General features: G+C 42.8%; 1 protein-coding gene across 1 annotated transcript in view; it reads right to left on the minus strand.

Annotated features, from left to right (window-relative positions):
- Positions 1-1,267: 1,267 nt before the first annotated feature.
- The window catches only part of LOC127652369 (adenylate cyclase type 9), a 57,941-nt gene continuing 45,882 nt past the window's right edge, over positions 1,268-13,326 (minus strand). The window contains 7 exon segments of the mRNA XM_052138476.1: positions 1,268-3,525; positions 4,855-4,997; positions 6,936-7,095; positions 7,309-7,517; positions 9,717-9,819; positions 11,784-11,905; positions 11,908-12,018. Coding sequence (XP_051994436.1) covers positions 2,304-3,525; positions 4,855-4,997; positions 6,936-7,095; positions 7,309-7,517; positions 9,717-9,819; positions 11,784-11,905; positions 11,908-12,018 — 2,070 coding nt within the window. The 3' untranslated portion in view covers positions 1,268-2,303.

Raw genomic sequence — 13,326 nt, forward strand, 5'->3', positions numbered from 1 at the left:
CCTAAATTAGATGCACCTGTTTGAGGTCGATAGCTGCATAAAGACACCTGTCCACCCCATACAATCAGTAAGAATCCAACTACTAACATGACCAAGACCAAAGAGCTGTCCAAAGACACTAGAGACAAAATTGTACACCTCCACAAGGCTGGAAAGGGCTACGGGAAATTGCCAAGCAGCTTGGTGAAAAAAGGTCCACTGTTGGAGCAATCATTAGAAAATGGAAGAAGCTAAACATGACTGTCAATCTCCCTCGGACTGGGGCTCCATGCAAGATCTCACCTCGTGGGGTCTCAATGATCCTAAGAAAGGTGAGAAATCAGCCCAGAACTACACGGGAGGAGCTGGTCAATGACCTGAAAAGAGCTGGGACCACCGTTTCCAAGGTTACTGTTGGTAATACACTAAGACGTCATGGTTTGAAATCATGCATGGCACGGAAGGTTCCCCTGCTTAAACCAGCACATGTCAAGGCCCGTCTTAAGTTTGCCAATGACCATTTGGATGATCCAGAGGAGTCATGGGAGAAAGTCATGTGGTCAGATGAGACCAAAATAGAACTTTTTGGTCATAATTCCACTAACCGTGTTTGGAGGAAGAAGAATGATGAGTACCATCCCAAGAACACCATCCCTACTGTGAAGCATGGGGGTGGTAGCATCATGCTTTGGGGGTGTTTTTCTGCACATGGGACAGGGCTGACTGCACTGTATTAAGGAGAGGATGACCGGGGCCATGTATTGCGAGATTTTGGGGAACAACCTCCTTCCCTCAGTTAGAGCATTGAAGATGGGTCGAGGCTGGGTCTTCCAACATGACAATGACCCGAAGCACACAGCCAGGATAACCAAGGAGTGGCTCTGTAAGAAGCATATCAAGGTTCTGGCGTGGCCTAGCCAGTCTCCAGACCTAAACCCAATAGAGAATCTTTGGAGGGAGCACAAACTCTGTGTTTCTCAGCGACAGCCCAGAAACCTGACTGATCTAGAGAAGATCTGTGTGGAGGAGTGGGCCAAAATCCCTCCTGCAGTGTGTGCAAACCTGGTGAAAAACTACAGGAAACGTTTGACCTCTGTAATTGCAAACAAAGGCTACTGTACCAAATATTAACATTGATTTTCTCAGGTGTTCAAATACTTATTTGCAGCTGTATCATACAAATAAATAGTTAAAAAATCATATATTGTGATTTCTGGATTTTTTTTTTTAGATTATGTCTCTCACAGTGGACATGCACCTACGATGACAATTTCAGACCCCTCCATGATTTCCAAGTGGGAGAACTTGCAAAATAGCAGGGTGTTCAAATACTTATTTTCCTCACTGTATATCAAACAATTCCACAAAAACTAAAGCTTTTTTTCTAACGCCCAATTTACATGCTTGAATCTATTCAAGATTTGATTGATTGAAAATGCCTAATATATTGTTATCGTCCTAAAGGCACTTCATTACAAAGAAAGTAATTCACAAAGAGTAAGAGCTAGAGGCGAAATAATATTTCAAATGAAATTAGTGGAAATAATTGTGGCCTGTTTAAAGAGACAGTTCACCCAAAAAAAAAAAAGAAAATTCTGTCGTCATTTACTCATCATCATCATGCTGTTCCAAAATCTGTATGATTTCCTTCTTTTTTCCATACAAGTGAATGGTGACTGAGGCATTCATCTCTTTTTGTGTTCCATGTGAAAGAAATTCATTCATGTTTGAAACAACACATCGGTGATTCAATGATGAAAGAAGATTCATTTTTGTGTGATCTGTCCCTTTAAGAACGGTACTATAGGTCTGTTTGTGCTGCAATACGCTTGTAAGATTATGTGCTTAAATGCTTAAACTCGGGAAACTTCTCTACTTGACATACACAGATGCAAATCTATGCTAACATATGTGCATCCCTAAACATGCCTATCCTTAAAAACTCAAAGGTAAGGGTTGCAAACCCCTTGTAAAGGGTTAACACTGATAAAAAAACATCTTAAACTAGCCCAAGGTGGCTTGCTGGTCTTAGCTGGTTTCCCAGGTTTGTCTATTTGCTGGTTTTAAAGGGCGTTTGGGCATTTTTCAGCTGGTCAGGTTTGGAGACCAGCTGGCCGACCGGCTAAACTAGTTGAAGACCAGCTTTCCCAGGCTGGGAAACCATCTTAAACCAGTGAAAACCAGAAAACCTGCTTAGGCTTGTTTAAGCTGTTTTTCTAAGCAGGGACGACCAACAAGTACAACATTGTTGGTTTGTTTAGAGTCAAAGTTTTGTCAGTTCACCAATATACTCCACGTCTTCATCCTCTGTCATGGCCTTTGATTCATGGTTTTCTGGTCATACTTGGGTCTTGTGGTCTACCAAATGCAGCTGGACTTCCACTCAAGCTGGTCTCTGGTATACAAGTCAGACCAACGGCAGATGCGGATCGCTGGGTCTTGGATGTACGGTCACTGCTAGATACCTTCTCAGTGAAGTCTCTCCCAACGTATCCTTGTCCAGTAAGACCTGAGCTCACAGAAAACGATGGACCAACTCTACTGGCATTGGTGGTAGGCACCATATTGGCGATCTCATCGGTGGGAGAGCGGCCGATGCTACCGTCCACCTGCGCTCGTATTTCTGGGGAGACCGATAGCTGGTACTGCGGCACGGGACCGCTGTCTGCGCTCTTCGGGTAAAGGTAGGTCTTCATTTGCCCTTTACCCTTCACGTTGACGGTACCACGGTAGTTGAACTCGTAGTCCATTCCGCTGAGAATGCAATGGCTTTCCTCGCTAACTTGAACGCGACACTCAACGCCTGTAGTGTCCATCCGACTTGCAATGTTGACCGTGTCGCCCCATATGTCATAGAGTAGCTTGGTGGTGCCGATAACTCCGGCAGTAAGAGGCCCATTGTTGAACCCGATCCGTAACTTGAACTTGAAGCCCAACATGTTTTTATTGAAGTCGTCAACCACGCGCATCATTTCCAAGGAAAATTCGAACAGCGCTCGCAGGTGGGCGTGAGGGTGCGCTTGGTCGCTGCACTGTTGCGTATTGAGGCCTGATGCCGCCATGTAAGTGGCGCCAATCGTCTTGATCTTCTCAATGTTGGAGAAGTCCGATTTGCGCAAGAGTTCGTCGAAGTCCCCGATAAGTTCATTTAGGACGCGGTAGCACTCTTTGCCGCCTTCGTAGCTCTCTTCATAGAACTCGCCGAAGTTGACGATGCTAGCAAAGATGACTCCCACATTGTCGTGGTTCTTCGAGTAGCTCTGGGTCACCTTTAGCTGCTCGGCCACGTGGATGGGAATAATATTTCGCAAGAGCCAGTCTGCCTGGTCGCGCATATTTTGGATCTTAATGCGGTGTTGGTCTGCTTCCTTGTTTCCATGGTAGTGTAGCCGGTAGCTGACCTCAAACTCGCGGTTGAGGAACCAGACGAGTAGAATCAACAGGAAAAAGGCCACCAACGCCTCTGGGCCGAGCAGGTCCTGGGGTCGGGCCACATCTTTACCAGAGGTTTGGATGTCAATATCACTGCTGTTGACGTCACTGGATCTGGTTGAGAGGAAGAGATTTGACAAAGCTAGCAGTGCTAAGTGAGAATGGCAATGCTTTTTAAAACTGTTGGAAAATCTAGCTTAAACCTGAAGTGTGTAACTTTTTCATTGGTAAAACTTCTTTCTCCTATCCCAGCTTAATAGGCAGAGACAACTATAAGCACGCCATTTGTAGATTAACCTTTTCAAAAACTGTAAACACTGTGTCTCTGTGGCGCAATGAAAAACTGTGGCCCGTCTAGCCGGACATTGCCATTGCTGGGAGTTGGGGTGAGTCTGATTGTTTGATTGACAGAAGATGGGGGTGAATTCAGAAAACTGTTTGAGAACAATGTACATTTTTCGGCGGTATTAGTGGCGCAGAAATTATACACTTCAGCTTTAAGATAATCTGTGTTGTAGAACATGGTAGCTGGTTTATAGCTTGTCTAAACTGGTCCAAGCTGGTCATTAGCTGGTTGATTGGCCACTAGTCCCAAAAAGCAGCTTAAGCAAATTAAAGACCAAAGTATACAATGGTACTCTGTGTCCCGCTACTGTGGCGAAAATTTTCCCTTAAAAAAAACGAGAGTTCGCCAAATTTGCCTCAAATTCGCAACTGATCCTTTTCACATGGAAACTTGCGGCAAATTGTCCCTTGTTGCCAAAGGTTTGCTGCAGGTTCCCCACTAGCGGTGAAGAGCTACAAACTTACATTTACATTTATGCATTTGGCAGACGCTTTTATCCAAGCGACTTACAGTGCACTTATTACAGGGACAATCCCCCCGGAGCAACCTGGAGTTAAGTGCCTTGCTCAAGGGCCCAACAGTGGCATCTTGGTGGTGCTGGGGCTTGAACCCCCGACCTTCTGGTCAGTAACCCTGAGCCTCAACCACTGTGCCACCACTGCCCCAGCAGTCAAACATTTATGGCAAATCACAAGCTCATAAAATCAGGAATGGCACATTTGAGGCAAGTTGCAGCTAGTTTGCCAGAACTCTTGGTTTTTTGTAAGGGTCGTCATCACAAAGTGGTCATAGTGTGCATGTGCTCAGGGTCAAAAGAGTATACTTTGAAAGGCTAAAGCGCTCAAGCATGCCTGAGAAGTACCGGTCCAAAATGGTCTACCGTCTTGGACCAGCTAATGACCAATCAATCCAAAATGTGATCCAAAATCAAAACAATAAAAAAGGTACAGAAGAAAGCACCTTAAAAGTCTTAAACGTACCTCAAAAACAAACGTTCCCAAGTGCTACGTAAAAAACGAGAGGCAAGCATTAGGCAAGAAATGACACCATTATTAACAGATTATAAAGTACAGTGTGAAATGTGTGAATGTTTGAACCTGCAGGGGGGGCTCCACAGCACGCTAAGGAAAGTGAGTCCTGCTAGCGTCGCCAAGCTTGAACGCATCCAGAAACTGAGCTGACAGAAATTGCAGTACTGGATGATGGTGATTATGACAGCACAGCAGGTGAACATGGTGAACTGGGGAATTAAACATGCTCATGTTAGCAGAAGAGTACGTGTAGGATTGTAGTTTGCAGAAATATGCGAATGCTTGCAACTATTAGCATCCTGAGGGTAGCATCCAATTGCATCTATCAAGGCATATTTGTAGTCCAATAGTCACATTTATAACTGCTGTTGATAGGCCTAATGGATGTGAATCTTGCTGACTTCTGTGCACACCTAGAGACTATTACAGGGATTTCATGCATACATTTACATTTTTGTCATCACTTAGTCGCCCTCTTGTTGTTTCAAGTCTGTATGACTTACTTTCTTCCAAGTAACACAAAAGGTGATGATAGGCTGAGTGAAAGTCTCAGTCACCATTCAATTTCATTGACTCTTTCAATGCAGTGAAAGTGAATGGTGACTGAGGCTTTCATTCTGCTTAAGATCTCCCTTTGTGATGCACGTAACACAAAAATGACTGGCAAGAATAATCGAGAGGGAAAGGGGTAAGTCGATTTAATAGGCACTGTACTGTATCTAATCTTACTCTGCAAAAATACCATGTTATCGCTATTGATTATGAACATATTTTTATTCCATACATGCACCACTGTAATACCTTGATTTCTGGACTAATACTATGGTTGTACCTTGGTATACTTTTAAGTACATTTGAGTAACACATACATACTTTGGTACATTCATTTGGTACCATGGTATGTATCAAAATAAGAGGTGTGCTGCCTGACAAGTCCCACAGCAAAATAAATATTTTTATAATCATTTATACACACTGGTGGCCAAAAGTTTGGAATAACGTACAGATTTTGCTGTTTCGGAAGGAAATTGGCCCCGCGACCCTGTACACAGGATAAGCGGTTGACGATGGATGGATGGATGGATGGAAGGAAATTGGTACTTTAATTCACCAAATTGGCATTCAACTGATCACACAGTATAGTCGGGACATTACTGATGTAAAAAACAGCATCACTATTTGGAAAAAAGTCATTTTTGACCATATCACAAGACCAGATGTGCAACTAAACAAGAGGATAAGTACATCAGAGTCTCTAGTTTGAGAAATAGACGCCTCACATGTCCTCCGCTGACAGCTTCATTGAATTCTACCCGCTCAACACCATAAAGAGAAGACTCAGGAGGACTTATGGGGAGAATTGTAAAGAAAGACACTTTTGAAACAGAAAAACAAAAAGAAAAGGTTCGAGTGGGCAAAGAAACACAGACATTGGACAACAGATAATTGGAAAAGAGTGTTACGGATCTGAACCCCATTGAGCTTTTGTGGGATCAGCTAGACTGTAAGGTGCATGAGAAGTGCCCGACAAGACAGACACATCTATGGCAAGTGCTACAGGAAGTGTGGGGTGAAAGGTCAAGTGCTACAGGAAGTGTGGGGTGAAAGGTCACCTGAGTATCTGGACAAGCTGTCATTGCAAAGATGTCATCGCTGCACGTGGAGGATTTTTTGATAAACAGTATTTTTTCATGTTATTAATGTTCTGAATATACATTGTGATCAGTTGAATGCCACTTTGGTGAATATAAGTACCAATTTATTTCCATAAGAGCAAAATCTGAACATTATTCCAAACTTTTGGCTGCCAGTATGTATATATATAACAAATATTGCAGGGGGATCGCGCCAGTCATAAATGCGGTCATTTTAACCTTTATGGTGGGCAGTAGGTTCTCTTTTCCTATGACTGGCAGGATCCCCCAGGGACATTTTGCCACCCAACTTGGGGGTAATGCCCCCTTAGCTTCCCCTTAGACCACGGATGGTACCGGTCGGGTTGGGTCACATGAGCTTCGAGCTTCAACTTAATGCCCTTGCAGTCCTCTAATTAAAATACCAAACCTCTGTATCACTACAGAGATTTATTGTAAGGTAACAGCTGTTCATAGTTCTCCTGACATGTTAATTTTGGTCTTTCTTGATACCTGTATGGATTGATGCATATTACAGGTGATATGTGAGAACACCGCCACAGCAGGTAAAGACACCAGCACGGCTCCAATCATGTGACGGGGAATCCAGCCGGAGATCGCCCAAAGGAGAGTTCTGGTGCAGTTCAGAACCGCGCCTAAGTAAAATGCTCTTCTGCATAGTACAACAATAGCTACAGTAAGTGCATTTGAAAAACAATGCAAAATATACAAAAAATTATGTTAAATGTTAATTGTATTTTCTGCAATATATTATGGTGCTACTGTCCTGACACTTTAAGTAGAGAATGGTTAGCAGAAAATAAACTGTATGAGCTTGGAACAGCATGAGGCTGTGTAAAACTATTCCTTTAAACTTTACACTCACCGGATAGCCAGCAATAGGGCCAAACACTCAAGCACGGCCGCCACTGCCGCCACTATGAGGGCCGGTGTGGGCAGCGGCTGATGGGTAACCAGCGGTCGCAGGAAGCAAGCCAAAGAGAGAGCCAGAAGCACACAACAACACAGCAGCATGTCCAGAAAAGAGCTGAATGTGGGACTGGCAAAGGTCTGGACAGGAGCCTGTGTCTCCACCTGAGAATGGACAGAAAGAAAAAAGAGAGGGATTTGTACTGAAATTAAATTAGACCTCTAATTGAACGAATGTTGCTAAGAAAATGCCATGTAAGGCAAGCTATGGAGGGTACTAAATGAAAGGGGTAGTTCACACAAAAATGCTAATTATCTCATAATTCACTCACCCACATCCCATCCCAGATGTGTATGACTTGTATGAAGATTTTCACAGGATTATTTCAAGTTTGCAAATTAATGGTGATTAGAACTTTGAAGCTCCAAAAAGCACATAAAGACAGCCTAAAGGTAAGCCTTACGACTCCAGTAGTTTAATCCATGTCTTCTGAAGCGATATGATAAGTGTGGATGAGAAATAGATCAATATTTAAGTCCTTTTTTAAAATATAAATCTCCACTTTCACTTTCACATGCTTCTACTTTTGTTTTTGGCAATTCACATTCTTTGTGCATATCGCCCCCTACTGGGAAGGGAGGAGAATTTATAGTAAAAAAAAGAACTTAAATATTGATCTGTTTCTCACCCACATCTATCATATCACTTCTGAAGACATGGATTAAACCACTGGAGTCGTATGGATTACTTTTATGCTGCATTTATGTGCTTTTTGTACCTTCAAAGTTCTGGTCACCATTCACATGCATTTTATGGACCTACAGAGCTGAAATATTCTTCTAAAAATCTTAATTTGTGTTCAGCAGATGAAAGAAAGTCACACATCTGGGATGGCATGAGGGCGAGTAAATGATGAGAGAATTTCATTTTTGGGTGAACTGTCCCTTTAACACTCGCCAAGCACCAAATCCATGTCCGCTACAAAAAATAATTTTCTTTCTTAACATTTTTGTCTTGTTTTTAGGTATAAATATCGAAACAGCTTTAAAACAAGATACATTTATTTGAAAAGCCAAATGCAATAAAATATTAAGTATTGTTTCAGAGAAACCAAACAAAATTGAGTGATATTCATGCTTAAAACAAGTTAAAAAATAAACTATTTGGTAATGGGGCAAGAAAAATGTAACTTGGATCAGGTATTATATGATGTTTTGATTCTCAAGTAAATGTATCGTGTCTTACTGCCAGGGCTGGACTGGTAGTCTGGCATACCGGGAATTTTCCCGGTGGGCCGACGCACTTTGGGGCCGATCAGGGGCGGATTAGCCATCGGGAGAACCGAGCGGGCCGGTGGGTCGGCCGCGAAACAGACCGAATGGGCCACGATAAGCTAAAATGAGCTGCCGCGATATGCAGAACAGACCACAAAACGAAGCAGAAAATGACAGCGAACACCCCCCAGCTCAACTTTTGGGCCAGTTGCTATGTAAAATCCCAGGCCGGTTTCTCTTCCAAGTCCAGCCCTGCTTACTGGAGGTATTTTTACTGGAAAACAAGACAAAAATATTGTGTAAGAATTAACATTTTTAACGTATTTTTTGGGCGGTGTAAAAACTGGCCGGTAACTTGATTAGAATGAACTGTAAAAATGGTTGAATTGAATTGTAAGGGTGATAATCTGAACATCGCAGATGAAAGCAACAAAGCCATTCGCATTAAAGACATACAAAGACAAACAGTTTTACGTTACTATCTAGGATGCCTAAATGCATCTAAAAATACATCCTTAGAGGCGCTAGATCTCCATGTGGTGGCATATTTGGGATATTCCTCACATCGAGCAACCAAAATGAATATATGAGGAACAAAATCTAAATGTCTAAACTGAAAAAACAACGATTGCCTAATCACTGTTATTCACAACTAAGCAAGGGGGGGAAAATGGATGAGTAATTCCATTATTATATGGACAAACTGTATATCTTTACTAAACATTGTGCAAAATACAGTTTCATTGCCAGTAAGGAATATTCCTGGTTGGTAAGTTTTCCCAATTCACCCACCATTGGCAGCTGTGGCAAATCGTTAATTTTGGATTCTGATGCGATGCATGTATTTCTGCATTTTAAAGAGAGTCCAGAAGAGGGCAGCACAGACAGCATAACAAATGTGTCCTCATCTTGCCCTGCATTGCAATTCCTTTGCCGCAGTCTTCCACTGACCAGCGAGTAAAGCTTTTGCACATGAAACTGCTCAATTGTGGACACTGGCTTAGTTATACCCAGTTATAATCATCGTAACAGCTGGCAAGGGTGTGACGAGAAATGAAAAGCGACAGATAAATGGAAAGAGTGACTTACCTCCTCCTGGTAGCTGGTCTTGTAAGCCGACTCGAGAGATTTGTCTATGAACGTGTGGCTCAGCTTGTTGATGGGTGGTTTGAAAAAGTAATCTTTCATCAGACTGCAAAATCAAAGCACAAACACACTATTACAATGAGGGGGATTCACTAAGAACACATTTAAATACAGTGACTTTGTCCCAGCTTAATATGCAGAGACAGCTGGACGTAATCGATTTAACGATTGATTTCCCTGAAAACTGTTTGTTTGAGGATCCAGATCAGCTTGACACAGCAACACTGGCTCGACCAATGGCGTCGGTTTGTGGCGGGCGACACATTTCGCCATCAGATATGCTTAGGGAAGCATAACGCAGGTAACGGCTAGATAAGCTACAGGGCTGGACTGGGAAGTGCGTATCGCGGCGCCGTTTTGTGGCCCGTTCTGCATAATGCGCCAGCTCATTTTAGCGTATCGCGGCCCATTATAATACAACGCAAATACAATTTGACCGCTGGAGGTGATCACATACAGCTCGAGCGAGACAGGAGGAGGGGCTTATACGACATCTTCTCTTTCCACCATCAACCACGGCCGATTTCACACCGACAGCAGCTCTGTATCGGTTGTGGAAGTCCCAGATACGTCGGAAAAACAAACGCCGTCATGTTTGGGTGCACGATATTATCCAATTATCCAGATTTGTTCTGCTACTACGTTAGTGACATTCGGACAATCTTAATGCTGACAGGCTTTCACGATAATGCGTCATGCGTATATAGTTGAAAAATTTAAACTCGAGCGAACACGCGAATGGAGCGATTTCGTGTTTTCGCTTCGTGCCATTTGCTACATTCGCGCCGCCTTCTATTCGCGTCTTTGCATTGACATTGCGTGTAATCGCGCAGTGCGAAACGCTCGATTCACATTGTATGTGAACGCACCAGTGGGTCGGCTGCGAAACAGGCCGATTAGGCCGCGATACGCTAAAACGAGCCGCCGTGTTATGCAGAACGGACCACAAAACGGCAAGTGGTTAGCGAATAAGATGCAGGTTTTTGCAGATAAATTAGTGGAACATTGGCACGAGCACCAGTGCATATTTGATGTTTCCTCTGAACTGTCCCACATCCGGATGGAGAAAGAGAAGAGTTGGAGAGAAATCGCAAATTCTCTGGGACAGTCAGATTTTAACATATACAACTTTTGATTATAACATTTACATGTCTAAATTAACATTAACCAAGATCAATAAATGCTATAAAATGAGTAAAAAAAATTATAATAATTTTATCCCCTTTTTCTCCCAATTCGGCATGCCCAATTCTCTCTACTTAGCAAGTCCTCGTGGTGGCGCGGTTACTCACCTCAATCCGGATGGTGCAGGAAAAGTCAATCCGCGCATCTTATCACGTGACTTGTTGTGTATGACACCGCGGAGTCTCGCAGCATGTGGAGGCTCATGCTACTCTACACGATCCACACACACCTCACCACACGCCCCATTGAGAGAACCACTAATCACCACCACGAGAAGGTTACCCCATGTGACTTTACCCTCCCTAGCAACCGGGCCAATTTGGTTGCTTAGGAGACCTGGCTGGAGTCAACTTGCGACTCCAGGTGTGGTAGTCAGCGTCAATACTCGCTGAGATACCCAGACCCCCTGGGTCATTTTAACTACTGTTGTTAATTAATGCTAACAATGGAACCTTATTGTAAAGTGTTACTGAAATATTATAGTTATCTCTAATTGCGTTTTGAACAGGAATTAACTACGGATAATTGTAAATTTTACCAGTGAGAATGCAGTTACATCTATCAGTAATTATTTACTAGTTGAAATCAATTTGATGGCCCAGTGTGTATAAAAAGTGGTGCAATTATTTTGTGAATTCGCTCCTTTGAGTTAAGGAAGTAAGACGAGAGAAATGGACTGTCCAGGAGGGGAGACATCACAGTGCATCGAGTATCCCAGAGGGACAAGGACAATCTCCGTTAAACAACAACGTTCAATCTTATATGACATTTCCGTCCCAGCAGACGCTCTCCTTAGATGACCTCAAAACTGCTGCCCTGTCTTACCTGTCCTCCTTTATTACGTCCACGAAGTGAGCATCGCTCCTCTCACGGAAGTTTTTGGAACGCAGCGGGATGAGGGCAGAATGGTCCATAGTTCCCCCTCCACTGACTCCGCCCCTCCGCCCCATTTCTTCTCCTGGAGCATCTCGCACAGTGACGTCTGACTGTGGGTCAACGGCTGCTCCAGGTGGGGGCTTAACAAGCCATTAAGGGCCTTGGGACTCCGGCATGGGGGCCCCTGAGGAAGATTCAGACGGAAGATACAAAGGACATAAGAATTGCAGCACAGCATTGCTAATGTGAGGGAATTAAAAAAAAAAAGTCAACAGGAGCCATTATGTGAGTTCATTTGTTAATTTATAGGTACATAAGCCACAATACGACATAAATGTTCCGTCACATTTGAACCAAAATTCAAAATTTAAAAGAAAGAAATTAGAAATATACAGTGACATGTATTACATTGAATACATTAGTTAAAGCATACACTTGAAAATATTAAGTAAATTCTACATTCAAAAATTCATACATTAAAAATTTATGTTCCAGCTTATAAGTAAATAGTTTTTATGATTCTTTGTTATCTTTACTATACATCATCATTAGGGATGTCGTAAAATATCTATATATTTTTGATGCATCGATGTATTAAAATGAGCTGACATTTAAATTAGAAGCCTAATTTGCATGCTTTCCAATTCACTCAGTTCGCCTCTGTTGAACAGTCTGGCATAGTAGCGTTGGGAGACCACAAGAGGGCGATATAATATTTACTAAATCGGCCCGGGATTTTACATGGCAACTGGCCCAAAACTTGTTGAGCGGGGAGGGGTTTTATTGTTTTACCGTTTTATTGTCCATCTGCATAATGCAGCAGCTCGTTTTAGCTTATCGCTGCCCATAATATATATATTTTTTATAATAATAAGAAAAATAATTTAAAAATTGATCTGCAGAGGGATGGGGTTAAACCCTCCCAATGGAGGAAGCCTAAAAAAACATGCCTTTCTGTCTGAATCCTGAATGAAAAATTTTCATTGTACAGGAAAATCCATCATGCCGGACCTTATGGATCCTTGAGACTTTTTTGTTCCCCATGAGAAATGAGGCATATACACCAATTTTCAGAAGAATTGGACAAATGGTGTGGAATTGCCATCACTTTAAATATGGGACATTTGGGTGTGGCCTGTAGCGCCCCCTAAGGGCGAATGTGGGCCATTCTTGGTGTGGGGGTTCCCATTGGCTTGTTGTATCAATGTAACAAATTAGAATATTTTTGAACAGAAAATGAGAACGTTTGGCATGGCCTGTAGCGCCCCCTAAGGGCGAATGTGGGCCATTCTTGGTGTGGGGGTACCCGTTGGCCTGTAGTATCAATGTAACAAATTAGAATATTTTTGAACAGAAAATGAGAATTTTTGAGAATATAGAAAATATAGAATAGAGAGAATGAGAATTTTTGAGAATACAGGCGTGGCCTGTAGCGCCCCCAAAGGGCGAATGTGGGCCATTCTTGGAGTGGGGGTTCCCGTTGGCCTGTAGT

The sequence above is a fragment of the Xyrauchen texanus genome, chromosome 12 (genome assembly GCF_025860055.1).
Source record: "Xyrauchen texanus isolate HMW12.3.18 chromosome 12, RBS_HiC_50CHRs, whole genome shotgun sequence".
In the NCBI taxonomy this organism is placed as follows: domain Eukaryota; kingdom Metazoa; phylum Chordata; class Actinopteri; order Cypriniformes; family Catostomidae; genus Xyrauchen; species Xyrauchen texanus.